Raw genomic sequence first — 26,310 nt, 5'->3', positions numbered from 1 at the left:
TTTTCCTGATATAGCAACTCAAAAAGTGACACAAGACAAAGGGTATAAATTCGAATTTTTCAATACAATAAAATACCAACATGATCTTTGATTCTTCCAATGCGAATATATCTTTAAATATAGATCAGATTGACATGAAAATTTCTCCTTCTAAAAACTAGACTTAAATAACTTTCATACAAGTATAACTTCTCTTCATAAAATATAATTATCAAAAAATAAATAATCTGATAGATTTTGGTCTCTGTCATCTGGCTGAACTAAGCATTATTTCTCCTTTTTTTTCCAGCATGACCATTGACTCTTTCAAGATCAATATCTCCTTATAAAAAACTCAGATCGAGAATTGGTTGAATAGGTAAGAAAATATACTTACAAATATTTCTTTTATATATAATTCTCCATATAAATTTTCGTTCTTGATAGCATAAAATACCTCGAAAGTTGAATCTTTCTGCTACTACTCGAACCTCTTTCGCAATCTGACCTTCGCACATTCAAATATCAATTTCTATTTTTAGATAACTCCGATTGGGAAAAATTGGTTTTCTTTGGAAAGAAGACTCAAATATCTTTCCGTCATTATATAATTTGCAATATGAAAATCTCAGTATAGAGGTGAAAAACACAAAGCAAACTATGGGTTTAGGGACTGAAAAAAATAACTACGAACCTAGACTTAGGGTTTAGGGTTTAGGGTTTACAGAAAAGGGTCTCATTATCTCTATGGGTTGACCAAGTCAACTCACAGAACCTGCTCTGATACCATGTTGACTTTATGGAAAAGATAAATACTTCATTGACTTCATTAACTTATTATAATCAGAGTACATGAACTTCTATTTATAATAGAGGAAGGTAGTAGAGTCCCATTACAATAAAACTACCTTTGTCCCAATTACACCCAAACTCTAACACTTAAAGATAAGTCCTAGCATAATTAAATAACTCAATATAGATAAAAGACAAACATAACTCAAACTAGAACTCTTCTAGGACGTGACCATAAGATAAAGATGCCTTTGTGAGTCTTTCTTGATCTTCTAACTTATGTGATAAGAGTGCCAGCTTATGGTAATCATGGTGGGTCCTACTTCTTATGTGTTTGGACCCATCTTATGGTCCTTCCTTAGTCGTGTGACCCATCTTATAATACTCTTAGATATGTGGGCCTTCCTTGGTCGTGTGAGCTTGGGTCTATCTTCCAACAGTAAATGTGTGTTCTTTATGGGTTTGAATATTTCTTTATGTACCTTTAATTGTGAAATTACTTTTACACATTGAGTTGTAATTAAGATTATAAACACAAGTGAGATTAAAATTACAATCTAAAAGTAGTAAAAAATAGTAAGAAAATTTAACGAACTTATCCACCCTTCTCTCTAGGTTTATTCCATGTTGGACTAACATAATGGACCATTTTTTTTATTTGTATGCTAATGAAAAGTGACAATTACACCAACATGAAAAGTAGAGGTATAAACGAATACTAAACAAAATGATGAGATCATTCTCACACAATTTTGTTTAACATTAGTCTTTTTTTGTTTCCACTTCGAATGATTAACAAAATGACTCATTTGTTTATATTTATTTAACAAATTTTCGATTGTGATTTAGGTAAATTGGGAAATGAGTAATTAGTAAAATATGCTATATTTTATAGTAAAAATAAAAAATGTATCAGAACATAACATACCATGAAAAATTATATCAATCACAAATAAATTAACATGTCCATGAGGCACACTGCCTCCTCTAGTTCTACTAGTTGCTTCCAATTACTTTTCATCTATACCACCAATGACTTTTTTTTTTTTTTTCTTTCAAATCTCTCATATTTTTATACAACATTTGAAAGCCTCAACTTTGTAGATTATAATAATCGACATATTATAGTTAGAATTAGGCCTTGGATGTAAAGTAGCAAAAGGTGCAATTTGTTGCCAATTTTTTTACTTAAGATTTAGATGTAGCCATTCCTTGTTGTTATTTATTTGTTTATTTCTCAAAGATGGGTCCAAATATAAAATCAGTTTGTTTACTTGAGAAACATCTTTTATAAGCAAACTATCCATGTTTGAGTAACTATAGGAAATTATTTGTTCAACTTATACTAGTTTTGAAGATGTAGTAAACAGCTCCATCATGAGCGGTGCAACAAAAAGTGTCCCTTTGGATTTGGGATTGGGGAGTAAAATTAGCTACATATGGTTTTGCTTCCTTTGAAGGATGTTAGCATTCTTGTGTGCCATGTGTTGTGGGTAGCCATTGTGAGTTGGAAGAAACTCCTTTTTAATTGTGTCCTGCGAATTTACAACTTATTCCAAAAACAAGAGAAGGTTTATAATAATCCACAGTTTTCCAGGATTACTCCATCCATTCCCCCTCTCATGATTCATTTTCTAACCAGATGCCTTGCTTGTTCCATCGACCCAAGACACAAACAGTTACCTTGGTTATATTCTACAATGGAAAATCCATTATCAACTGATAAGTGACTCATAGCTTGAAATAGGAGACAACACAATTTTCATATATAAGACACAAAAAACAAAAGAAAAAACGTCTTCGTAGGTATTCAGATGGCCCGTCACTAGCTTCAGGATTCTTCAAATGATGGAGCAATCATCATTCAAGCTCTTCTTACCAACAAAGAGAATTCTTAAATAGTATACCTATTCTTGGCAAACCTATCATGCTTCTTTGCATCATCCTGAAATAAAAAAGAAGAGAACATTTTTTAACATAATCCACGAAAACATGCGAGAAAATGCACGATCAAAGAAAATCTTACGTGAAATATAAACCCAATAGTGTCGTTGTAGTCCAAAAACTCCTTCCATTGTTTCCCAATGCTCATCTATACATAAGAAGTTCACCGTTTCATATGATTTTGTTGTAGAAATTAGTTAAAAAGTAAAACCAACAAGATAAAAAAATCATGAAAACTTCTCTTACAAGGAAAATTTGAGCATAAAATTTGACAAGATGCAATTGAATTTGAGCATAAAATTTGACAAGAAGAAAATACAATTAAAATGAGGGAAAAATTTTGTTCAATATGGCACACACACACACAAAATAAAAAATAAAAAAGACCTGATTAGGTAGATAAATTCAGGCTAACAAGTTCCACCGCAATTAATAGATGATGTCACCAAGATGACGTTACCAAAATAAATTCTAGAATAAAAAATATATCATAGCTTTGGGAGTAAGTTTGGAGTTCCACCACAATTAATAGATGATACAACCAAGATGTCATTACCAACGAAAATTCTAAATAAGAAATAAAACATAGTTTTGGAAGGGTGGGTATCTTGCCAAATGTCTCATATTTTCAAGGCAGTGAGATATGCCACTCGTATAAAAGTAAGATTATGGAACATTACATCCAACACGTCTTGCCTAATACATACAAACACTCAGATTTTGACAAGGGTGCTATGTCTAAAGTTTTAGATGGAAGCAAGCAAGCCACCCCTCTTGGGGTGGACAACATAAAAAAACAAAAAAAAGAGGGTAGTCCTCCCCTTCTCTATTTCCAATAAAAAAACAAAGAGGAAGGGAAGGAGGGCACTACCCTACACCTTCCATCCTTTGTTATTGGCATTGGTTTGACTAACTCATCAGCTCTTGTAGAGCACCAAGTTTAAACATATAACCTGGGTGTTGGCTGTTAGGTATTTGGTAATCCTCAGGTTTTTCATGTACTTACCTGGACAATGGATCAAGTGCTGGTTCAATCGATGGATCTGACCTGGGTTTGATATAATTGCATGGCATGCAGTAAGTACAAATGGCACTACACTTGTTATTGGTACAAAAAGATCAAGAGGAGGAAGCGAAAGGAAGGAGTATCCCACTAAAATCTTGATAAATATTACTTAGAACAAGATGTTTATATGACAAATTCTACCAGATAACTTTTGATGGTAAATCACATTCTATTAGGAGGAATTGTTGAACAAACCATGCACGACATTCTCTTCTGGTCCAGCAAAATTCCAGACCTTAAACACCTCCCAACTCCATTACTGAGAGAGTTGAAAAGGAATTGCCTCTTTCTTGACTGCCAAGATGGAATCCCTCAGAGACTGTTGATCCCCTCATCAGCATGGTAGGTTTAAGCAAAACTTTGATGGTAGCTCTTGTCTAGGCCTCTTAGTGCTGGCAGTGTGATCTGTAACTAGGAGGCTGCATTTGTCTTGTGCACTCTACCCCAGTGGAGAACTATTTCCTTGAGGCAAAGCTTCTTATTGGCTTCCTATCTATACCAGTACGCTTTCTTATCTTGTGAATATTAAGGGAGACTGTATGATTGTTATCACTTGGATGTCCACTGGGAAACCACCTCAATAACGCCTTCTTAGGATCTACATGGAGTTGTTACACATTCATAGACATCTCACTATATCATGAACCCACAGTTCCTGCAATAATATGAATATTGCAGATTTTATTGCTCGGGAAGGGACCTCCCTACAACATCTTGGGGATACCTTTCCCATGGAATGATCTCTCTATAGTCTTGTACTCCCTATTGATGCACTCCATGTTTACTTTCTTCTACTTTCCTTTATTCTTTGACCTTAGGCAATGTATCTTCACATTCTACCTTATTCCCCTCTTTTAACGAAATTTCATCTTCTCATTTTTAAAAAAGTAAATAAACAAATAAAAAGACAAAGTAGACCACTCAAGAGAAGGTATCATTATATATTGTTTTTTACATGTAGACTGTTGGAAGGTTGCTTTATGTGGGCTCTGCTCATTTAATGTAGGATGACTGCTACATTAGGTCCTCATTCTCAATAAGTGCTATAGAGATGTTTTGCATCAAAATTTATGGGTACACAATCTATTAGGGGCTCAAATATTCATTTTAAAGCAGAGATATATATTCTTTGCCTTTTGAAATATAAGAGGCTACCTTAGGGGTATATTTTGCCTTTCACCATCTTATTTTGAGTAATTTAAAAGAAATACATGCCAAGGACATGGTACTATCCTTTGGTTACCTTTGCCCCTAATGTATTTCAGAACAGAAGAAACCATAACAACTATCAAAGCAAATATCATATGAACTTGATTAAGAACGACATGGGAGTTTACCTGGGCAGCTTCATTTGAGGCATTTTTGGTCCATATGGATATTTTTTCCTGCTTAGCTCTTACATTGACAACTGCTCCACAAATTTCATCACCATGTTCAAACTGTTCACCAATCAGAGCCAACAACTAGCAGAAAATAGATGTAAAAGATTAGAATAATTCAGAGTTTTTGGAATTTCAACGTACATAGAATAACAAGGTCTTGAGCATACAGTATATAACCACCACGTGTCTGATTTGCCACGACCACAGCTTATGGTCCACTTTCCTCCATTAGCACAAACAGGATCCTCCCACTTTGGCTCAATATTTTTCTTAAAGCAATAGAGATCAGCACCACCACCCAATTTGCTAGGATGATGTATGTTATTGTAAAGACTGAAAAGAATATGAAAGTTCATTGTTTGGTGCTATCCAGGGCTTAATCAAGCAATTGAAGTGTCACAAGAGCAGTATATACATGGACATCAATATCTAATAAACTAATCAATAAATAATTACTCAGCTGCATTTAGAGACCAACATTGCTATAAGTCAGGTTAAAATGAGCCTCATGAGAGTAGCTTGCCTTGTTTATATATCTGATCACTACTTCATTTACTAATCCAACATCCTCAATGTGAGAAACCTGATATTCACAAGTCCAGATTAATTTGTCTGACATCAGGCTCAAAGTTAACAGTATTGAGATTAGCACTCCCTTCTACAAGCTTTCATGAAACAAGCATACAATGTGAGAAGCAAATTTCCAAAGTATTAATTATCAAAAACTTGCATCTTAGAGCAAAAACAGGAAATTATCACTCCTAAACTATGCCAGTATTCTGAAGCAAATAAACCGGATGTGGAATAAAATGAGTTCAAATTGCTTTCGTCAAAACAACTGATTGAGAAATATATACAGTAAATCTACAATAAAGAAGTTTATTTCCATCAACTGATTGGCCTAAAACACTAGCTTTATTTTGTGTATCTTCCTTTAACTCAAACTTTTATTAAAATCAATGCAAATCCTTATCAAACACAGAAAAAAAGAAAACAAATATTTGTCAGTTAGAAAGGTTGTTTTCAGATATCAAAATTAGAAGCAATTGTCTTATGAGAAAAGAAAAGAAAAAGGAAAGAAAAAAACTGACACCAATTCCCTGAAACCTGTAGACTTGAAATAGTTGTCATTACAATGCAGCCTCATCAGTCACAGCTCTGTGATTTATAAACATTTAACTTAAACATAGTTAAGAACGAGCTTGTGCTTATTAGATGCGAAGAGGTCTTCTACTCAGCTAGTCATTTTGAGTTAGACCTTGACACAACTTTAACAACTAAAACTACAACCTCTAACAGTTTCAAACTTGCACTGCAAAAAATGATTTCAAACTTATAAACAACAATTTCAGCCATTAAAGTTCTTTTTTTCTTCTTTTGTTGCATGATAGTGCACCAGTTTCTTTGACATGTGGCCCCAATAAGAAGATGCATTACGAGTTGAGGCTAAAAGGCAGAAGTAGAACATAAAGGGAAGATCTTTCAATTGAAGACACTACAAGTAAACACCTAAATACAATTTGAAGCAACAGTTAGCCCAGTCATGAAAGAAAATATTTATCAGTTCTGTATGTTCCAATAGTGGTCTGGGTCTTTGGGTCAATGGTCACATGGAGGAGTTTCCAGAGTGAGATCTAGCATCTATTTCAAGTAAAAGAAATTAGGGAGCATCAGTGCACCTCTAGTAAATGGAAACGGGCAAATTGAGGGAGTTCATAATGCAAAAAAAATTGTTTGACAAGGGATACACAAATTTACTTCTCAATAGTCTTCATTGGCGTGCATACCTCACAAGGCGATGTTACTAGATTCGCATAGACCATTCCTCTCTACATTATCTCTTGAACTAGAAAATTGTCTCCATGCAACAACTACAATAGTAATTCAAGCCTATGGGGTATGATTATGAGATTGGCGACAAAGAAGGCTCAAAAATACAACTACGGATGCGTCATCAGGAAGGGTAGTTATTGTTCTTTTTCCCTTGGTCATGGGCACTCCTCACAACATGACTGACTGAGTCCAAGATGCATATAGCTTCAGTACTCACCTGTTGTCCTTGATTCATGATCTTTCAACTTAATTCTGATAGATATATCCATTGTTGCATGGTGCAAGATATCTATTGTTTTATAAAGGTCCATTTAGTTGTATCTTCAGGGCATGAAGGACAACTTAAGACATGCAAACAAGTTACAAATTTTTATTGGCCCAATAGGATGAAGGATGTAAAACACTTTCTCTTCTTGTGATACTTGTTAGTGTGTCGAGTAAAACAATAACAACTGCTTCTTAGTCTAGACCAGGCATGGGAGGATCTATATATGGATTTTATTGATGGATTGCCACTATCAGAGGGATATCGTATTATTTTTGTTGTTGTAGGTAGACTCTTGAAATGTGCCCCTTTTGTCCCTTTGAAACACCCTTATTCTATAAACCAACTGGTTGAAATATTCAAACATGTTCAAGTGTCTCTAAGGGTAAGGGAGATGTATGCATGTGTAATGAACATTAAAAAAAAGTTGTAACCATTCAAAGAAAAAAAGCTTGTATGCTCCAATAAATAATCAAATGGACTGGGCCATTACTTAGAATCCAACACTTAATACTTGTTTCTAGGATAAAATGCACAGAATCCTATGACAGTTATATCCGGTTGATCAGTTCATCGAGAATAGTAATAATATCGCAACAATCCGCCAATTAATTATTGTGCCAAGAAAATTTGAAGTTGATTATGGATAGGCCTAGAAAAACATGAATATCAGTTCGGATGTACCTAGAAACACAGAGATAATGAATTAAGGGAAGAGAACTAAGAGAGAGAGAGAGATTCTCTTCAAAGCAATACTTCAAGGCCTTGTTATGGATTAAGGGAGGAAAGCCCATGTAAAAAGAGGAGGAAACTATTCAAAGACGAGAAGAAAAGATCTACCCCCAGAACTCTTCGACAGTGTCGACAGTGTGGATAGAAAGAATAGAGGCACCCCATTCCGTCTGCTTCGATTTGGAAGAGGGATTATCGAACCAAATGGTCCAAGAGTGCTCAAGAGGATGCGGATCGCCCGGCGACTTGCTCGTTGTGGGTGGACCACCAGATTCGATGATCTCTCCTTCCTCCGTTTCCTCAATCCTCTCCGTCTCTTCCTTATCGCCGTCAACAAAAGAAGTCTCTTGCCTTGACATCTTCTTCTCCGAACTTCGACTCAAACCTCTCTTTTGTCTCTGTCAGTTTTTTGTTCCTAGTACAAAGGACAAAGATATTCGTCCAGATCAAAACAAGGCCAGTGCAGTAACAGCTCCCGGGGGATCGGCGGATAGCTGTGAACTCTAGGGACGTCACAGGAACAGGTTCGAGGCACGTTTAAATACCCAATCTCCAACTCCCAATCTTCTCCCGGTTGATTTTTTAACTTGTCTCTGCCCTACCGAAGCTGCACCACCTAAACTCAACCTCGCACGGACTCCTCCGCATCCAACCAAGCATTCCATATAGGGGAAACTGGAAATTTTGGGGTACAGACTTCACAAGAACTACTAATTTTACAAAGGCATCATTTGCAAAAATAATGATGGGGGTTAGTAACTCGTGGTCCATCCTTCACTATAAGGGGATCTCCTTGATTAACTAACACATGTAATTTAGTTAGTAATTTGGGCTCAAAAACAAACTCTTCTAACATGGAGATCAAGTAATATTAGGTATCCAAATTTGTTTAGTACATGTAGTCCCAATATTGAAAGTCGTGTTTAGAGTGTCCTTAGGTATCCAAACTTGCTTCGCCACTTTTATCTCTAATCTCCCTATTAAACTTTCATAATACATAGTAGTTGTGACATCCATAATAGTTACACGCATGGGTGAGATTGTGACTTTTGCCACTCTAAACCAAAAATCGTCAAAACTTATTTTCTTTTTATTTCTAAACTCTATTTTAGATATATCAAGATTCATTGTGTAACCTCTAGGTGAATTTTACGTGAATGTTCCTTAAATTGGCTCACTACACTCACTGCAAATGAAATATCTGGTCTACTAATTGTAACATAAATGAATTTGCCTATTAGCCTTTGATACATTGTTTTATCTTTTAGTTCTAGACTTTAGATCAAGTCCTAATTCGATAGATGTATCCATAGGTTTAGCCCCCAGAATATCATATTCTTGAAGCATATCAGTAATATATGTCCTTTAAGTCAATGTTGCTACCTCGATACTTAGAAACTATTTCAACTTACCTAGATCCTTACTCTGAAAGTGATTCACCAATTGGGATTTTACTGTCGCAATTTGATCTGTCACTCCTAGATAAAATGATATATCTACATATACCGATAAAATAATAATTCCAGACAATCATTTCAGAATAAATAATGACTGATCACAATGGCTTCTACAAAATCCCAAGGATTAACCATTTGGCTAAAATTTTCAAATCAAGCTCGCGAACTTTATTTTAAGCCATAAAGAGTCTTCTTTAGTCGACATACCTTATGTATCTCTCCACAAGCGACATACCCTAGAGGTTGCTCCATATAGACTTCTTCCTCAGGGTCACCATAAGAAGGCGTTTTTAATATCTAGCTGGAATAGAGACTAGCTATGATGGACTATAACAAAGATAAGTATACGAACAGAGGACATGCGAGCAAATGGAGAAAAAGTCTCAAAGACATCCACTCCAAATGTTTGTGTATGCCCTTTTGCAACAAGACAAGCCTTATAATGTGCAACTGATCCATCTAAGTTATATTTAATAGTATAGACCCATCGACATCCAACTGCAATAGCACCTAGAGGTAAGTCACGTAACTCCCAAGTCCTTCTATTTGCTAATGCTTCCATCTCAACATCCATGGCATTCTTCCAAAGAGGTTGTAATAAGGCCTCCTACACTGAAGAAGGAATAGTGCAAGTGGAGATGGACAAAACAAACTTACGATAGTTACCAGACAAGGAATCGAAGGAGACAAAATGAGATAAAGGATGGCAGGTACCTTTACGACACCGTTTCGAAGAGAAATAGGAAGGTGCAAATCACTTACCTCAGGATCAGGAGGCGACGAAGAGTCATGGTCGGATGTGAGGAGGGGGTCTGGATCAGAATGAGAAGCTTGTTGTCGACGTTGGTATACCTCGTGAAGTTGGTGCACATTCATCAATTGGAAGAGTGTTGAAACTTAGGATTCCTTGATGTTTAACTACAATAGAAGAGGATTAAAGGGTGAGGAGAAGAAGTGTTGGGGAGATAAGGTTTTAGGAGGAGAAGAGGAAGAGTGATGAATTTGGAGAAAGGAGGAGGAAGAATAGGGTAATGGACATGTCCAAACCCTTCCCCTTAAGTTGTATTTATAGGTATCAAAAGTATTATTATTACAAGAATACCCTTCACCCTAGTAAGAGTGAATAAGAAACATAAATCGTAAACTAATTACATCAGTGTCATTTTTATTAGATGACTCTTTATTTACCATCTTGCCACCATCGTGTGGGCATGTGGGCTTCTACTTGGTCTGTGGACTTGAGCACATCTTCTACACACTTGGATGTGTGGGCTTGGGCCCATTTTTCAATACTCCCCCTCAATCTGGGGGTGAGAGAACATCATGAACACCCAACTTGTTGCAAATGGTGTATTGGATCTTCCCGTATAAAATGACAATCCTTCATATCTTCCAATACTCCCCCTCAGTGGTCTCTTTATTCTTTATCGAGAGACTCATCTTACATAATATAAGAGAGAGTAAAACCACTCCTAGTCGTAAGACATCGCTCCATACTCCAATCAAATGGTCATAGTCAAAAATACTTTCCGTTCAATTTCATAGGAAAAAATTAACCCTACTGTGGGGGATAAGCTCTACACGCTTTCTCAGAGTAGCTAAAAAAAACACCTCTTGGGTGAATAATAGACTTGACTCACGCTGGATGTTGGACACACTCATATCCTTTGTAGGTAGTGGGTCTATAGGCATTGCTCAGAAGTATAGTAATAAACTCCTTCATCATAGTATCGCAACACAAGGCATTGACTCTCAAATGGTAAGAGTAAAAATGCCAAATAAGGGGGGTAACGGGTAATCACTGGACATAATATTATAGGGCCACAATGTGCTTTCTTCTTCATCAAAATAACCAAAGCTGACAACCATCAGCAACCAAGAAGTTCTTCTTCAATAATAATGTCTCAATCAAAGAGACACAATAGCAACAGCTGAAATGGGCCCCAGCCCAAATAACACGTACCAAATAGGCAATTATATAGCACTGGATAACCAGTAGGTAGTAAAAGTCCTTAAGATCAATAAGGACGCATAAGATAATCTGCAACAAGTCCATCCTTGAATAAGGAAGCTATGCACCAAGTAATAAGTTAAGGATATTCCAAGGTAATAATCAAGCCGGTAGTAGATAGAAAATAGTAGTTTTGATAGTGAGTGAGTGAGTCCAGCCGAATAATAGATTGCCAATAATAAGTTGAACCACGTGTTGTTTGATAATCAATAAATCAAACAATTTCCAATGTGCTCATCCTTCATATTTCTCCTTCTATTACCCCCCTCAAGCTGGGAGATAATGTCAATGATCCTAGTTTGAAGTCAACAAATATTTTGCAAGCTCAAGTGCTAATCCACCTCTTGTATGATCAAGTAAAAGAAGGCTAGTATCAACAATTTTGTATAATTGAGGACTCCTTCATATTGATCTGGAGCCAAAGATGGAGAGAAGGAGAATAAGGAGGAAGAAGAGAAGAAGAGAAAAAGGAGAGAGAGGTTAGAGATAGGATTCCAACATAAGGGAGAGGAGAGTTTGGACGAGATTGAGAAGTGAGGAAAAAACTTAATACTCTATCTCTTAGCCAATGGTCTCTATTTATAGTTTTTACAATGCCCTTAGGGCTACAACATTACAAGAGAAGAGACATAAATAGAAAAGTAACTACATCTTCATATCATCTTTACAAGAAGTCTTCTTATTTACCAATATGCCACCTCTTGGACATGTAAGCTTTCTTCCTTGGATGTGTGGGTTTGAGCCATTGTTATGGACTGTATAGCATCACGAGTTACCAACAGGCGTAGGAAGTAATGAATGTGTTTTTCAATTTCCATGTAATTGTTTCTTGGTTTGGTTTTGTCTTTGGTTTGGGTTGGTTTAGCATTTATTGGTTTGAACCATTGACCCAAGAGGTCTTTAGGGTTTTGGACGTCCTCCACCCTATTTAAGGGTACGGCTAGGGTAATGAAGATTATCAATTGAGTTCACTTTAGTTAACGTAATTTAGATAAACAGGTCAAGAGCTCCTTCAAGCTCTCTTCCGTTTTTTCCCCCAATTCTCCTTTCCGAAATTCAATTCCCTTCAACCCCTCATTCCATCTCAACGCCAAGCAAGGTAATGGAAGGAAGAGAAGAGAGGAGGGTGACAAGATCCATGGCTCGTGAGGATCCTAACAACGTGGTATCAGACAGGTCCACCCTCGGTGATTCCTCTTCTCCAGAGGACATACGTCAAGTCCTTTCAGAACTTCAACAACGATCCACTCTTCAAGGTACTGAAATTTCTCACATCAATACTACCTTACAAACTCTGGAATTATCTCTACAAACCATCCTCCGACAACTTGCTGCACTTCAAGCACCAACGCCACCACCAGCAACCAATTTTCAACCACAACCAGTTCCCCACCAACAATTCACGCCACCACCAAATCCACCCCTGCGCCAACCAATGGGTTCAATGACAACTCACGCACAAGGACCATCAACGGTTCCCAGGTACTTTAAACTTAACTTTCCTACATATGATGGCTCTAAAGATCCTTTACTGTGGTTCACGAAATGTGAACAATTCTTCTATCATCAACAAACGGTGGAAATGGACAAGGTTACTTTGGCCGCCTACCACATGCTCGATGAAGCGCTCATGTGGTTCCATCACTACCGAAATGTCCATTCCATTCAGGATTTGCTGCACTTTACACATGCTTGCCAGTTGAGGTTCGGACCTCCAGCTAGCAGCAACCCAGTGGGGGAATTGATCAACTACAAACAGACCAGCACCTTAGAAGTTTACCAAAAAACGTTCCAAGAAAGGTTGGCCAGAGCTAGTGAATTTGTTCCTCCTCACCTACATGTTCAGATTTTTAATGCTGGATTGACAGAGGCAGTCAGATTGGAAGTGGAATTACTTGGTCCGACAAATTTGGACTCAGCAATGAATTATGCCAGAGCTGTGGAACACAAACAGAGAGTTCTAAAAGAGTCTTTACAAAGAAAACTATTTTGGCAAAACAGAATACAGGGTACTGCATCTGGTCCACGTTTTGGGTCCTCTGCCCCTGACCGAGCAGATCAGGCTACTAGTGTGCCTCCACACTCTATGCCACGTAAATTTTTGACTAAACAGGAAATGGACGCTCGAAAGGCAAAGGGCCTATGTTTTAATTGTGACAAACAATTCCTGCTCGGACATACCTGTAAACGTTTATTCAGTATTGAATTGTTGGAAGAAGATTCAGAAGAACTTCTTGAAAATGAAATTGTTGAAGAGGTACAACAGGAAGCAGAGCTCTCCCTCCATGCCATGCATGGCCTGCGTAGTTCTAATACCATGCAGGTAAAGGCCAGGTTACATCATCTCATGCTACTTGCTTTAGTTGATTCGGGCAGCACACATAATTTTATCAGTGAACCAGCCGCGCAACAATTGGGATTGGAAATTCAACAACAAAGGGGACTCTCAGTTTCAGTGGCCAATGGGGCCAAAATTGATAGTGTGGGGTTATGTGCTAACACCCCTTTCACCATTGAGGGGCATTCCTTTCAGACAGATTTACTAGTCATTCCATTGGCTGGATTTGATTTGGTGCTCGGGGTCAAATGGCTCCAGTTATTAGGACCGATATTATGGGACTTTCAGGCTCGGACTATGACATTTTCAGCACCACAGGGCCAGATTACATTACAAGGCATTGTGGCACAGGTCCCTAACGCACTTCACACTTTGCATATTCAACACACGGGTGATGATCAGTTAGCTTCTTTACTTACAGCATTTGCGGATTTATTTAATGACCCTACAGGTCTACCACCAGTGCGTTATTGCGATCACCACATTCGTTTAAAGTTGGGAACTGATCTAGTAGTGGTGCGGCCTTATTGTTACCCGCATATCCAGAAAGATGAAATAGAACGACAGTGCATGCATATGCTCGCTCAAGGTGTGATCCAGCCCAGTCGATCTCCTTTCTCCTCACCAGTGTTACTTGTACGTAAAAAAGATAAATCTTGGAGATTTTGTGTCGACTATAGGCAACTCAACTTGCACACAGTTAAGGACAAGTTCCCCATTCCAGTCGTGGACGAGTTGCAGGATGAGTTACATGGTGCTACAATTTTTACCAAATTAGATTTGAAATCGGGCTATCATCAAATACGAGTTCACCAGGCGGATGTGGAGAAGACTGCCTTCCACACACATCACGGTCATTTCGAGTTCCTCGTCATGCCTTTCGGTCTCTCCAATGCACCATCCACCTTTCAGGCCCTCATGAATGAGGTCTTTTCATCACTTCTGCGCCACTATGTGTTAGTCTCTTTTTATGACATTCTGGTCTACAGCAAAAATTGGGAAGAACATCTCCACCACCTCCATCAGGTATTTACCATTCTACGCTCTTATCATTTGGTTTTGAATAAATCAAAATGTTCTATGGGTACATCTGAGGTGGCATATTTGGGCCACGTCATATCAGCTGTGGGCGTGAAAGTTGACCAGAGCAAGATACATGCAGTTACAGATTGGCCGGTTCCCACCTCCACCACAGCATTAAAGGGATTTTTGGGCTTAGCGGGATATTATAGAAAATTTATCCAATCTTATGGCCAGATAGCAGCACCACTCAACAACCTGCTAAAAAAAAATGCCTTCCACTGGTCTTCTTCAGCAGAACAGGCCTTTAACCTGTTAAAGGAGGCCTTAGCCTCAGCGCCTGTCCTACAATTACCAAATTTTGAGGCAGAATTTGTAGTGGAATGTGATGCCTCCGGGGAAGGTATAGGGGCAGTGTTACAACAATTGGGACACCCCATTGCTTATTTCAGCCGTCAGTTGGGACAACACCACCATAAGTTAGCTGCATATGAGAGGGAATTGATTGGGTTAGCCAAGGCTTTCCAACATTGGCGACCTTATCTTTGGGGACGACCGTTTCTCATTCGTACAGATCATTGCAGCCTCAAGTATCTTCTTGAACAGCACCTCACCACATCCCCACAGTAGCATTGGTTAACTAAACTCATGGGCTTTGATTTTACGGTTCATTATAAGCCAGGTAGTTCAAATTTGGGGGCTGATGCCTTATCACGTCGGGATATTTTCGCCACTCAAATTTATGCTATCAGTCACCCACGTGCACTGCTATTAGATTCTATTCGTGAGGAAGTAAATCAATATCCGGATCTCATGTCATTATATCAGGATATTCAACAGGGGACAGCTGTTCCTCATTGGACGATTCAGGATCGTCTCATTCTCTAAAAAAATAGGATCTTTTTGCATAATACATACCCACTTCTTCATACCATCCTGTCCTCTATCCATGATAGTACATATGAGGGTCGACAGAAAACATATTTCCGAATCAGTCGAGACTTTTACTGGAAGGGCATGAAGAGCACAATTGCTGATTATGTAGCTGCTTGTCAGATTTGTCAAAGAAACAAGGCTGAATCTTTAAGTCCAGCCGGCCTACTGCAACCTCTACAACTACCATCTCAAATCTGGTCTGATATTTCCATGGACTTCATTGCTGGACTTCCCATTTCATCAAGTAAATCGGTGATATTCGTCGTCGTTGATCGATTTTCAATATATGGGCACTTCCTTGCTTTGGCGCATCCATATACTGCTGCTCAGGTCGCTCAATTGTTTATGGACAACATTGTCCGATTACATGGAATTCCCTCATCCATTATCAGTGACAGGGATGCCATTTTTACCAGTCTCTTTTGGAAGGAATTATTCAAATTATAGGGCACCCAATTGGAATTTTCGTCTGCCTATCATCCACAAACGGACGGGCAAACAGAGGTTGTCAATCGCACGATTGAAATGTATCTTTGTTGTTTTGTGGGGGACACACCTAGAAGATGGGTGAAATGGCTTTCATGGGCAGAATTTTGCTATAACACATCTTACCACACAGCACTGGGTACTACTCCTTTCAGGGTAGTTTATGGCAGAGATCCACCTCGTTTGTTACCATATGAACCGGGGGCATCCAAAGTCGTCACTTTGGACCAAGCATTAGCTGAACGAGACGCTATGCTCACCGAGGTACGTACACATCTGCAGGCGGCCCAACACTCTATGAAACGCTTTTATGATAAGAAACACCGGGAGGCATCTTATTGCCCTGGAGACTATGTGTGGTTAAAGCTTCAACACTACCGCCAGCTGTCTCTGACTGCAGCCAAGCGCCATAAGCTGTCTCCAAAATATTATGGTCCATTTTCGATATTGGACCAAATTTGGCCCGTGGCATACCACTTGCAGCTACCACCGGAAGCAAAGATCCACAATGTATTTCACGTCTCCCAATTGAAGCCCTTCCAAGGTGACTCGCCCCTACTGCACACTCCACTGCCGCCACTACATGAGGGCAAAGTCCTTTCTATTCCGGCTCAGGTAATACAAGCACGCCACATTCAAGGGGATTGGGAAATTCTAGTCCAGTGGGCAGATGCCGATCCCAGTGACACCACATGGGAGCCGTTATCAGCATTTCGACTTTTATATCCTTCCTTCGAGCTTGAGGACAAGCTCTTTCTCCAAGAGGGGGGTGATGTTATGGACTCTATAGCATCACGAGTTACCAACAAGCGTAGGAAGTAATGAATGTGTTTTTCAATTTCCATGTAATTGTTTCTTGGTTTGGTTTTGTCTTTGGTTTGGGTTGGTTTAGCATTTATTAGTTTGAACAATTAACCCAAGAGGTCTTTAGGGTTTTGGACGTCCTCCACCCTATTTAAGGGGACGGCTAGGGTAATGAAGATTATCAATTGAGTTCACTTTAGTTAACGTAATTTAGATAAACAGGTCAAGAGCTCCTTCAAGCTCTCTTCCGTTTTTTCCCCCAATTCTCCTTTCCGAAATTCAATTCCCTTCAACACCTCATTCCATCTCAATGTCAAGCAAGGTAATGGAAGGAAGAGAAGAGAGGAGGGTGACAAGATCCATGGCTCGTGAGGATCCTAACAGCCATCTTCTAACAAACTTCACTAGCTCAAATATTGTAAACAAAGTAACTCAAGCCAAGCAAAATATTTCAATATTTACCTTAATTTTTTAGGCAAGGATACCAAATCAAATTCTATGTAATCTTTCAAAATACCTATAGCATCTCACAAAATTCGTGGCAGGAAAAATCTTCTAAATAAGTTAGTTTTCCTCCTTCAATTGGTGTCAACGTAGCAATCAAAGAAGACACCTTTCCTTACCTTTTTTTTCATGAAATATTTAGGCAAGACAATCTTTAACAAATAAATCAAGGAATTTTTTTGAAAATAAAATGATCTTCTAAAGATTCTTTCCAAATATTGTTAGTTAACAAACAGAAACTCTCCAAGGGTAGATCATGAGATTCTTTCCTGATAATGTTGATCAATAATAGGTACTCAAAAAATAAAGCCAAAAAATCAGCTTAAATTCGGATCTTCACATGCAGGAGTAAACCAACATGACCTTTAATTCTTCCAATGTGAATATCTCCTTAAATATAGATATGATTGATATAAAATTTTATCCTTATGAAACTTTACTTAAATACATTTCAATAAAGTATAATTTCTCTTCATAAAATATATTTTTTGAGATAAATAATCTAATAGATTTCAAACTCTGTAATATGGCCGAACTGAGTACTCTTTCTTCTTTAGCCAGTATGACCATTGACGCTTTCGAAATTGATATCTCTATATAAAAAACTCAGAATGAGAATTGGTTGAATAGGTAAGAAAATAGAATTTCGAATATTTATTTTGATATATAAATATCCATATAAAGTCTCATCGATGGCATAAAATGGCTTGAATTTTGAAGCTTTTGGTTGATGCACGAAACTTTTCTACTACTTTACCTTTGCTACTTCAGATGTCGATTTCTCTTTCTAGAAAAATCTGATTTCAATGATTGCTTTTGAGTTGGAAACTAGACTAAAATATTTTTCCAAAGGTATATAAATTACCATATGAAAAATACGGCAAGAGAGTGAAACATCCAATGAAATATAAAAATTGAGAAATAAGACTTAAGAAAAAACAAGAAACTCCTTTTTTTGGTTTTTCTTTTTTTTCATCTTCATCTTCCCTCCTTTATTCTCCATATTTTTTCTCCTTTTACATCTCAGATCATTGCCCACTCTGATACCATGTTGAAACTTAAGATTCCATGATGTTTAATCACAGTAGAAGAGGATTAAAAAGTGAGGAGAAGAAAAAGAGTTGTGCAGAGAAGGTTTTAGGAGGAGAAGAGGAAGAGTGACGAATTTGGAGAAAGGAGGAGGGGGTATAGGGTAATGGACTTATCCAAACCATCCCCTTAATTTGAATTTATAGATATCAAAAGTAATAATATTACAAAAATACCCATTACCCTAGTAAGAGTGAATAAGAGACATAAATCATAAACTAATTATATCAATTCCACCACTTTTTTTAGATGACTCTTTATTTACCATCATGCCACCACTGTATGAGTATGTGGGCCTTCACCTTAGTCTAAGGGTTTGAGCCCATCTTCCACACACTTGGATGTGTGGGTCTTCTTTGTTTGTGTGAGCTTGGGCTCATATTCCAACATCCCCCCTCAAGCTGGGGGTGAGAGAACATCATAAATGCCTAACTTGCTGTAAATGGTGTATTGGATATTCTTGTATGAAATAACAGTCATTCATATCTTCCAACAAAGAGGAATAGCCGGAGTAGGAATAGAGGCTTCAGGTAGAACCGATTTAGATGTAGAAGATACAAAGAAGGAAACATCCTAAAAAAAGGTAACATTAGCAAAAACAAATGTTTTTCTCATAGATGGACACTAGCATTTGTAGCCTTTTTGCGTTCGAGAATACCCAAAAAAACACACTTGATAGACCGTGGAGACAACTTATCCTTTGACTGATAAAAAAACATGTACAAAGCATACACACCCAAAGACCCGAGGTGTCACTGGAAAAAAAGGTGTAATAGGTAAAACAATTTGAATAGGGATTTTGCCATAAAGAATAGAAGAAAACATTCTATTTATCAAAAAGCAGGCAATAAGAACAACTTCACCCCAATAAGTCTTAGGTACATTCATGTGAATCAGCATAGTATGAGCAACCTCAAGTAAACGACAATTCTTTTGTTCAACAACTCCATTTTGTTGTTGAGTAAACACAAGAAGTGTGATGAATGATTCCTTGTGACTGATAGAAAGAGCCCAATTCATAAACTTAAGACCATTGTTTGTACAAAATATATGGATAAAAGTTTCAAACTAATTCTTGATTTCATTAAAAAAATAGTTGAAAGATATCAATAGCATCAGATTTTTGTCGCATGAGAAAAATCCAAGTACATCTACTGAAATCATCAATAAAGAAAATAAAATATGTATGACCAAACTTCCTAGTCATAGGACAAGGACCCCTGACATCTGAGTGGACAAGCTCAAAAGGTTCACTAGTTTATGAGATGAAACGGGAAAGGAGCTCCAATGATGTTTGCCTAGTTGACATGACTCGCATTGAAAAGTAATTCTAGAAGGAAGATCTGAAATTACTTGAATCAGTTTTTCTAGAGATGGATGACCATGTCTAAGATGCCACTGAAGAGGTGAATCAACTATGTGTATGGCATTAAAGTATTATTTGGATTGTGGTTATCCAGATAATATAGTCTCCCTCTCTCACGAGCAAAACCAATCATCTTCTTCATGAGATCCTAAAACACACAATGAGTACGGTAGAAAGTGAGAGTACAATTCATAGACATAGCCACCCGACTGACAGACAATATATTTAAAGGAAATTTTGGAACGAACAATGCAGATTGAGGTGAAAGAAAAGGTGCAGGGGTAACGTGTTCCACTACCTGTATTGGTGAAACTGACCCATCAACATGATTAGCATTCTTAATGAGAACAAACTCTTTTAAATCAGAAAATAATGAGAATATACCTGACATGTGTTTTGTAGCACCGGAGTCTAGAACCCAAGATTGGGAATAAGACATTGAGAGTACAAACAAACCTGCAGTAGGAGTCGTATGTGCCAAAGATGCAAAGGGAATATATAGTTGTGTCATATGCTGGGAAATCCATTGTTGTTGCTGTGAGATTTCTGTAATTCCACCGGACCACTTGGTGGGATTGTAGTTTCAGACCCTGGTGTTGTACTTTTATGTGTAGTAGCATTTGCCCATGCAGGCTACCCAAAATTCCCAATATCTATCAGAGTAATGATTGGTGCGTCCATAATGAACACATTTGCACTCAGATTTACCATCTCCTTGGTCTCGCCCTCTGCTAGAATTATCTCTACCTCAGCCTCTACCAGCCCCTATACGTCCATTGGACATGTCAATAGACTTAAATGTTGTAGCCAATGTATTAAGGGAAGTAGCTTCACCGCTTTTGTATCTTTTCCAACTGTAGGCGCAATAGTCTTTTCAGCTATTTGAACCCTATTAAAGGTGGTAGAGATGTTAGGTATTTCATATGAGGCCAAAATTTGTACCTTTATGTTGTAAAATTCAACACTTAGTCCATCTATAAATTTTGCTACAAGGAATTGACTATGTTGTTTTCGAAGTTCCCTTTCATCCGTAGTAAAAGGGTGATAGACATTAATTTTTTGCCCGATATTCAAAAATTAATTATAGTAGTCTGTCATAATTCTATTAACCTTTTTTAGGCCTTTTTTTGTATAAATTCATAAATTCTAGAAAGATTGCTCTCTTGTCCATAAAGAGCTTCCAAGGACAACCAATTAACCTTGGCAATTTCAAAGTTTAAAACTTGGCTCCTGATATTAGATTCCATATTGTTGACAAGTCAAGTCATCACTTGACTGTTTTTAGCCTCCCAATCATCATCTTGAGGAACAAAAGGGTCATCTCTAATAAATTTCAGTTTTTTCCTACTTTTCAAGTACATTCTAATAGATTTGGACAAAGTAAGGTATTTATCACCATTCAACCTATTAGAGGTGATAGATATACTATCTTTACCATTACGATTATATGACCCATTGCTAGAGTATAAACCTCACCACAGTCAACCATATCAGACATAAAAGATAAAAAAAAAACTCTTCAAAAAATTCCAAATCAACCAGTTCAAGTAGGCCCCACCACATAATAAAAACACAATTAGGGTAGTTATAAGATGTGCGCAGATCAAACAGTCCAGAAAATCCAACAAGAGGATTAAATTCAAAAGAAAAAGTGCATTGGAACCTGCACTAGGGCTGACATCAACAAGTGCGCAGATAACCTCAACAGTTATAGTTCTGGAATTTTGGCACACACCTCAAGAAAGACATAATATAGTCTCTTTTGAAAGTTTAGAACATCACAATATGTTCTTAATAGTAGAACTAGTAACCCTAGGATTATGTCAAAGAAAAAAGGACAAAAAATGGATTTTTACTAACCCTTAACCAAAAAACATAGAAAAAGATATTCCTTCATGTAAATTTTTGCTTCAAAGAGGAGAAAAAACTCACAAAGATTCTTCCCAGATGCGATCTACTATTTTGACACCATGTAAAAAGTATTAAGAAGAAAGGTTGAAGGGTGAGAATGACAAGGAGAGAGCTTGGAGAAGAGAAATTGAGAAAACAAAACTAAAAACCCATGGTTGGACTTCTTCCAACGTCTATTTATAGATTTAGGGTTGAGTAGGTGAGGTCAATTTACAACATTTTCCCTACTTTAAGTGAAAACTGTAATTCTCTATATCTCCTATTCTATGTGTCCCCTTTACATGAAATTTGGTCTGTAGACATAACTTGACATGTAGAACAAGATTATATAAAAAAATATTAATAACGACGATGTAAAACAACAAAATACCCTTATTCTTGTTTTTCAACAATTTTAGAATTAATAGTGGCATTGAACCCTCCATAGGATTCAAACCTATCAAGGAGTAGGACTCAAATCCAAGGCCTAGAGGAATTGTCAAAATAAAGAAAGGATTCAAACCCAAGGGACAAGAGTCAAGCACTTAAGGCAAGTAAGAAAAGGGGTGGAACCCTAGTTTCAAAAATTTAGGGGTCAAAAGTGGATTTGAAACCTATATAGAAGAAGCACATTGTAAGAGTTGAACCTATGGCAGGATTCAATCTTATTTGGTCTAAAATAGCAAAAAAGATGTGAAGCCAATTAATAGAAAGGTTTGGCTCAAACAAAGGATTCAACCTTTGTATGAAGAAAATGCAAGAGGACTCAGGGAAGGATTGGACCACAAAACCATACCTTTGGAAGAAAATGGAGTCAAACCTAGGGCACAATATTTGAACCCATATTGCAAAAATCATAATATCAGAATGTAAAACCCACGTTCGGATGTTCTAGGTCTTTAAAATTTGTAAGTGTTAAGTTGTGGAGCCTAATTAATTTCTTACACTGAGTCGTCGTGGGGTTTGGAAGGGGAACGGAGTCCCCACCAGATCCACGATATATTGACTATTGTTTCATTAAGGGTCGTTTGGGGATTTCACTCTTATATTACAGTTGCCCTAGTTTTCTCTTTATATTTGGGGGCGTCGTTGTTTGGGTTATCATCGAGGAGGATCATCAGCTGCGGCTGTGAGAGGTTAGAGAAAAAACTTTAGTGTGTGTTATTTCTCTTGTAAACTACTTCATTATTATAGTGAGTTATTGTAGTGGCGAAAGACAGGACGTAATCTCACCTTGAGACGAACCTATATAAATCTTGTGTTTTCCTGTTTGATTATTTTTTCTTCTTATTATTATTATTGTTCTCGTTAATATTGAATTAGAGTGTCTAATTCCTAATAGTAAGTGACCTACCAATATGTCCAACTGTAAAAATACAATTTATTAAATATATTTCATAATTTTTGGACCCAATTTTCAGCTATTATTGCAAAATGCCAATGACAACTTTGTCCTTTCACAATGGCTAGTTCTGTGAGTGTTGAGAATTGTGTTACATATATATATATCAAACTCGACCCAAACTTTGAAATATCCTTGCATACATGAATTGTAAAGCTTCCAAGTGCTCCTACAGTGGTTTGCATGTCCTATTGCCATTAAAATCTCAAGAAGAAGTGCTTTTGATAGAGTTTTTTCAACCAAAGCCAAGTATTTTTGTGCATTGATATTAATATCAATTTTAAATACTTGGTTTTTTGGTTGTAGGAAGTTTGTGTTGGTACTAAGGCTCAAGTTTCCTGTATGAATCCAAATTTTGATGATACAAACCCACATACTTAACCTTGGTCTATGAGTGAAATCTTTCAAAAGCATTTGAGTCATTTTTGTTTTTGTAAAATGAGCTCCATAAAAAAGTAGTCGAGCACACCAACAACCAAAAACAAAGAAAGGAGCCAAATCCCACTTGCAATAACCTTTGAATTTAAATAAGGAGTCGACCCATGTATTGAAGCTACAAAAAGAGTCAAGTATATAATAAAGAAGTTAAACACACTAAAAAACAAAAACTAAGAATGGATTTGAATCCCGCTTATAATAGTTTTCTAATTTAAATAAGAAATTGGCCCTTGAACTAAAGTTGCGAAAGTAGTTGACTACATCAACAAGCAAATACAAAGAAAGGAGTCGAGTCCCACTTCCAGTAAATTCTGAATTTAAATAAGGAGTCAACCGTACCAGAGCTATAGAAAGAGTCAACCACATAATAAAGGGGTCGACCCCATCAGATGGAGAAAAATAAATTGAATCCTAGTAATGGAAAAGAAGTTGAGTAAATAAGGGGAGAGTTGACCCCATTTGAAGAAAAAAAATAAGAAAATGGATCCAAATTCTACTAACAGTAATTACAAGAATAAAATGCGGAGTCAACCCTATAGGAAGTAGAAAGATAATGTAGTCGAGCCTCGAGAAGGATTCAACTACAGAAAGAGCTATTGAAAGCAAAAAAGATTTGACCCTAGGAAAAGGAGTTGACCCAAATAGTATAATTTTACTTTTTAGAATGTTAGAGGCGGAGCCAGAGGCTCTATGTCTTCAAATTTTGTACCTACCAACATGTTCTTCAAATTTTGTACCTACCAACATGTTCAACATTAAAAATTGGATTTATTGATAATTTTTCATAATTTTTGGAGCTTGTTTCAACTATTTTTACATAATACAAAAATAGCTTTTTACATTCATTAGTATTTAGAATGTTGGAAAATATGCTTAATATATATTTATATATATATATATATCATACTTGATCCAAACTTCAAGATATCCTTGTCTACATGAATTTCAAAACTCCCAAGTCCTCTCATAGTGGTTTTCAAGTGTTAGTGCCATTAAGAGCTCAAGAGGTAGTACTTTTGATAGTTTTTCTCAGTTAAAGCTAAGTATTTATGTGCATTGATTTTAATATCAATTTAAAGTACTTGGCTTTTGATTCGTAGATGTTTACTCACAATTACTACATTATAATTGGTTCTAATTTTTTCATATCAATTGTCTGATTTGAAAAATCTTTCCATATAACTATGTTGAGCAAAGTTCTTGAATGCATGTACTTTAAAATCTAAAATAGTAGAGCCACAAAATGTTGGAAGATTTACCTTAGGATTGGTTATGTTGGAAGATTTCTTATGCTTGATTGTTATATTTGCCTTATAAGAGGTTTAATTGTACTTTAACTAGAAAAATAAGCCACACTTGTATGTAAACCATTTAAGACTTGTATAAGCTGGTTGAAGGTTGTGAAAAATCCCTCAATTGGGTCTAGTTATTTGTATATAGGAGCTACTAACGGTAATCTCCCTAAATATTTGAGTAAGTAATGTAATTGAACCTCTTGAGGTTCTTTATGTAGAATTCATTTGGCTGAACATAATGAAGATCTTAATTCTAGGGCAAGGACCCCCTAGGGGTGGAATATCAATCTGAAACATTATTTGTGAACAACTATAAAAATTCATAGTGAAATAGTTGAGTGTTTGTTTCTTCTATTTTGACTGCTTTGAGTACAATCCAATTTCATTAAATTAGACATAGAAACTTGATAAACCTATTCACCCCTTTCTAAGTTTATTCTTGTAGGAACTTTCAGTTTGATCACAAAAATTTACATCATCACAGGCCCTTATCTAATTATTTGATTTTAAAAGTTTCTCTTATAGCCAACTTGAGCAAAGTTTTTTTAGTGATATGTTTAATACATTAGAACTACTGAATTGCTGGTAGATTCAATTTTAAATTGGGTATAATCTTGATTGTGATTGTAATATCTGCCTATTAATAGTCTATTGTGCTTCTAATAGGTAAGCAAGCACTCCTTGCACTTTTAAACCAATCAAGACTAGTATTTGTTGATTGAGAGTTGTTGAAAGGTGTCTATACCTAGTAGCTAATTGTTATAAGTCTCTAGTGTTGGACATGTATCGTAAACCCTTAATGGGTGTTTGGCTATAGATGTCATTTGGGTAATTATTAGTGGATTTAACTCCAAGGTAAGGGCCCCCCTGGGAGTAGAGTAGCAACCTATTGATTGTGAACTACTAAAAATTCTGTGTAGTAATGAATGATTGAATTTTCTATTAAGTTTACTTGTATGATTATTGATTAGATAGAAAAGTCGAATTAAAATTGAAAATTTGATACACCTACTCACTCACCCCTCTAGGTTTATCCTTGTGGGACCTTACACATTGAACCACCAATAGGTGGTCATCCAAATTTTATCCAATTTTGAAGTCTCTTCTCTTTTCGTCTTAAACATGAGACCAGATTTTATTAGAACTTGATCAATTGACCAATCTAATTCGAGTTTCATAACACTACTAAGTATATTATCCATTAATAAAAATTATTATGGGGCAAAAAACTTGTGTAAGCAAGAGCTTTCCATGTCTATTGGACAAACAAGATTGCTAGGG

At 36.8% G+C, this 26,310-nt stretch overlaps 1 protein-coding gene across 1 annotated transcript; it reads right to left on the bottom strand.

The window, feature by feature from the left end:
• Positions 1 to 2,256: 2,256 nt before the first annotated feature.
• Positions 2,257 to 8,555, bottom strand: LOC137953109 (eukaryotic translation initiation factor 4E-1). Its single transcript, XM_068800334.1, has 5 exons — positions 8,102 to 8,555; positions 5,331 to 5,496; positions 5,119 to 5,244; positions 2,798 to 2,863; positions 2,257 to 2,716 (listed from the first exon to the last, which is right to left on the bottom strand). Exons 1-5 carry the CDS (start codon positions 8,350 to 8,352, stop codon positions 2,666 to 2,668), a joined length of 660 nt encoding a protein of 219 aa, XP_068656435.1. The 5' UTR covers positions 8,353 to 8,555; the 3' UTR covers positions 2,257 to 2,665.
• Between the last annotated feature and the right edge of the window lie 17,755 nt (positions 8,556 to 26,310).

Source organism: Aristolochia californica, unplaced genomic scaffold (genome assembly GCF_029961685.1).
Source record: "Aristolochia californica isolate CCGP_79_NKW_82.1479 unplaced genomic scaffold, dmAriCali1.0.hap1 SCAF_16, whole genome shotgun sequence".
Classification (NCBI taxonomy): Eukaryota; Viridiplantae; Streptophyta; class Magnoliopsida; order Piperales; family Aristolochiaceae; genus Aristolochia; species Aristolochia californica.
The sequence above is the reverse complement of the archived record's forward strand: the minus strand, read 5'-3'. Positions and strand labels throughout refer to the sequence as shown.

What these genes read in the sequence shown, in the direction of transcription:
- LOC137953109 (XM_068800334.1), bottom strand. Translation starts at nt 8,352, where the DNA reads ATGTCAAGGCAAGAGACTTCTTTTGTTGACGGCGATAAGGAAGAGACG. An exon ending in ACTGTCGAAGAGTTCTGGGG is followed by an intron (nt 5,497 to 8,101) that starts GTAGATCTTTTC and finishes TATTCTTTTCAG; the next exon opens with TCTTTACAATAACATACATC. An exon ending in ACACGTGGTGGTTATATACT is followed by an intron (nt 5,245 to 5,330) that starts GTATGCTCAAGA and finishes ATTTTCTGCTAG; the next exon opens with TTGTTGGCTCTGATTGGTGA.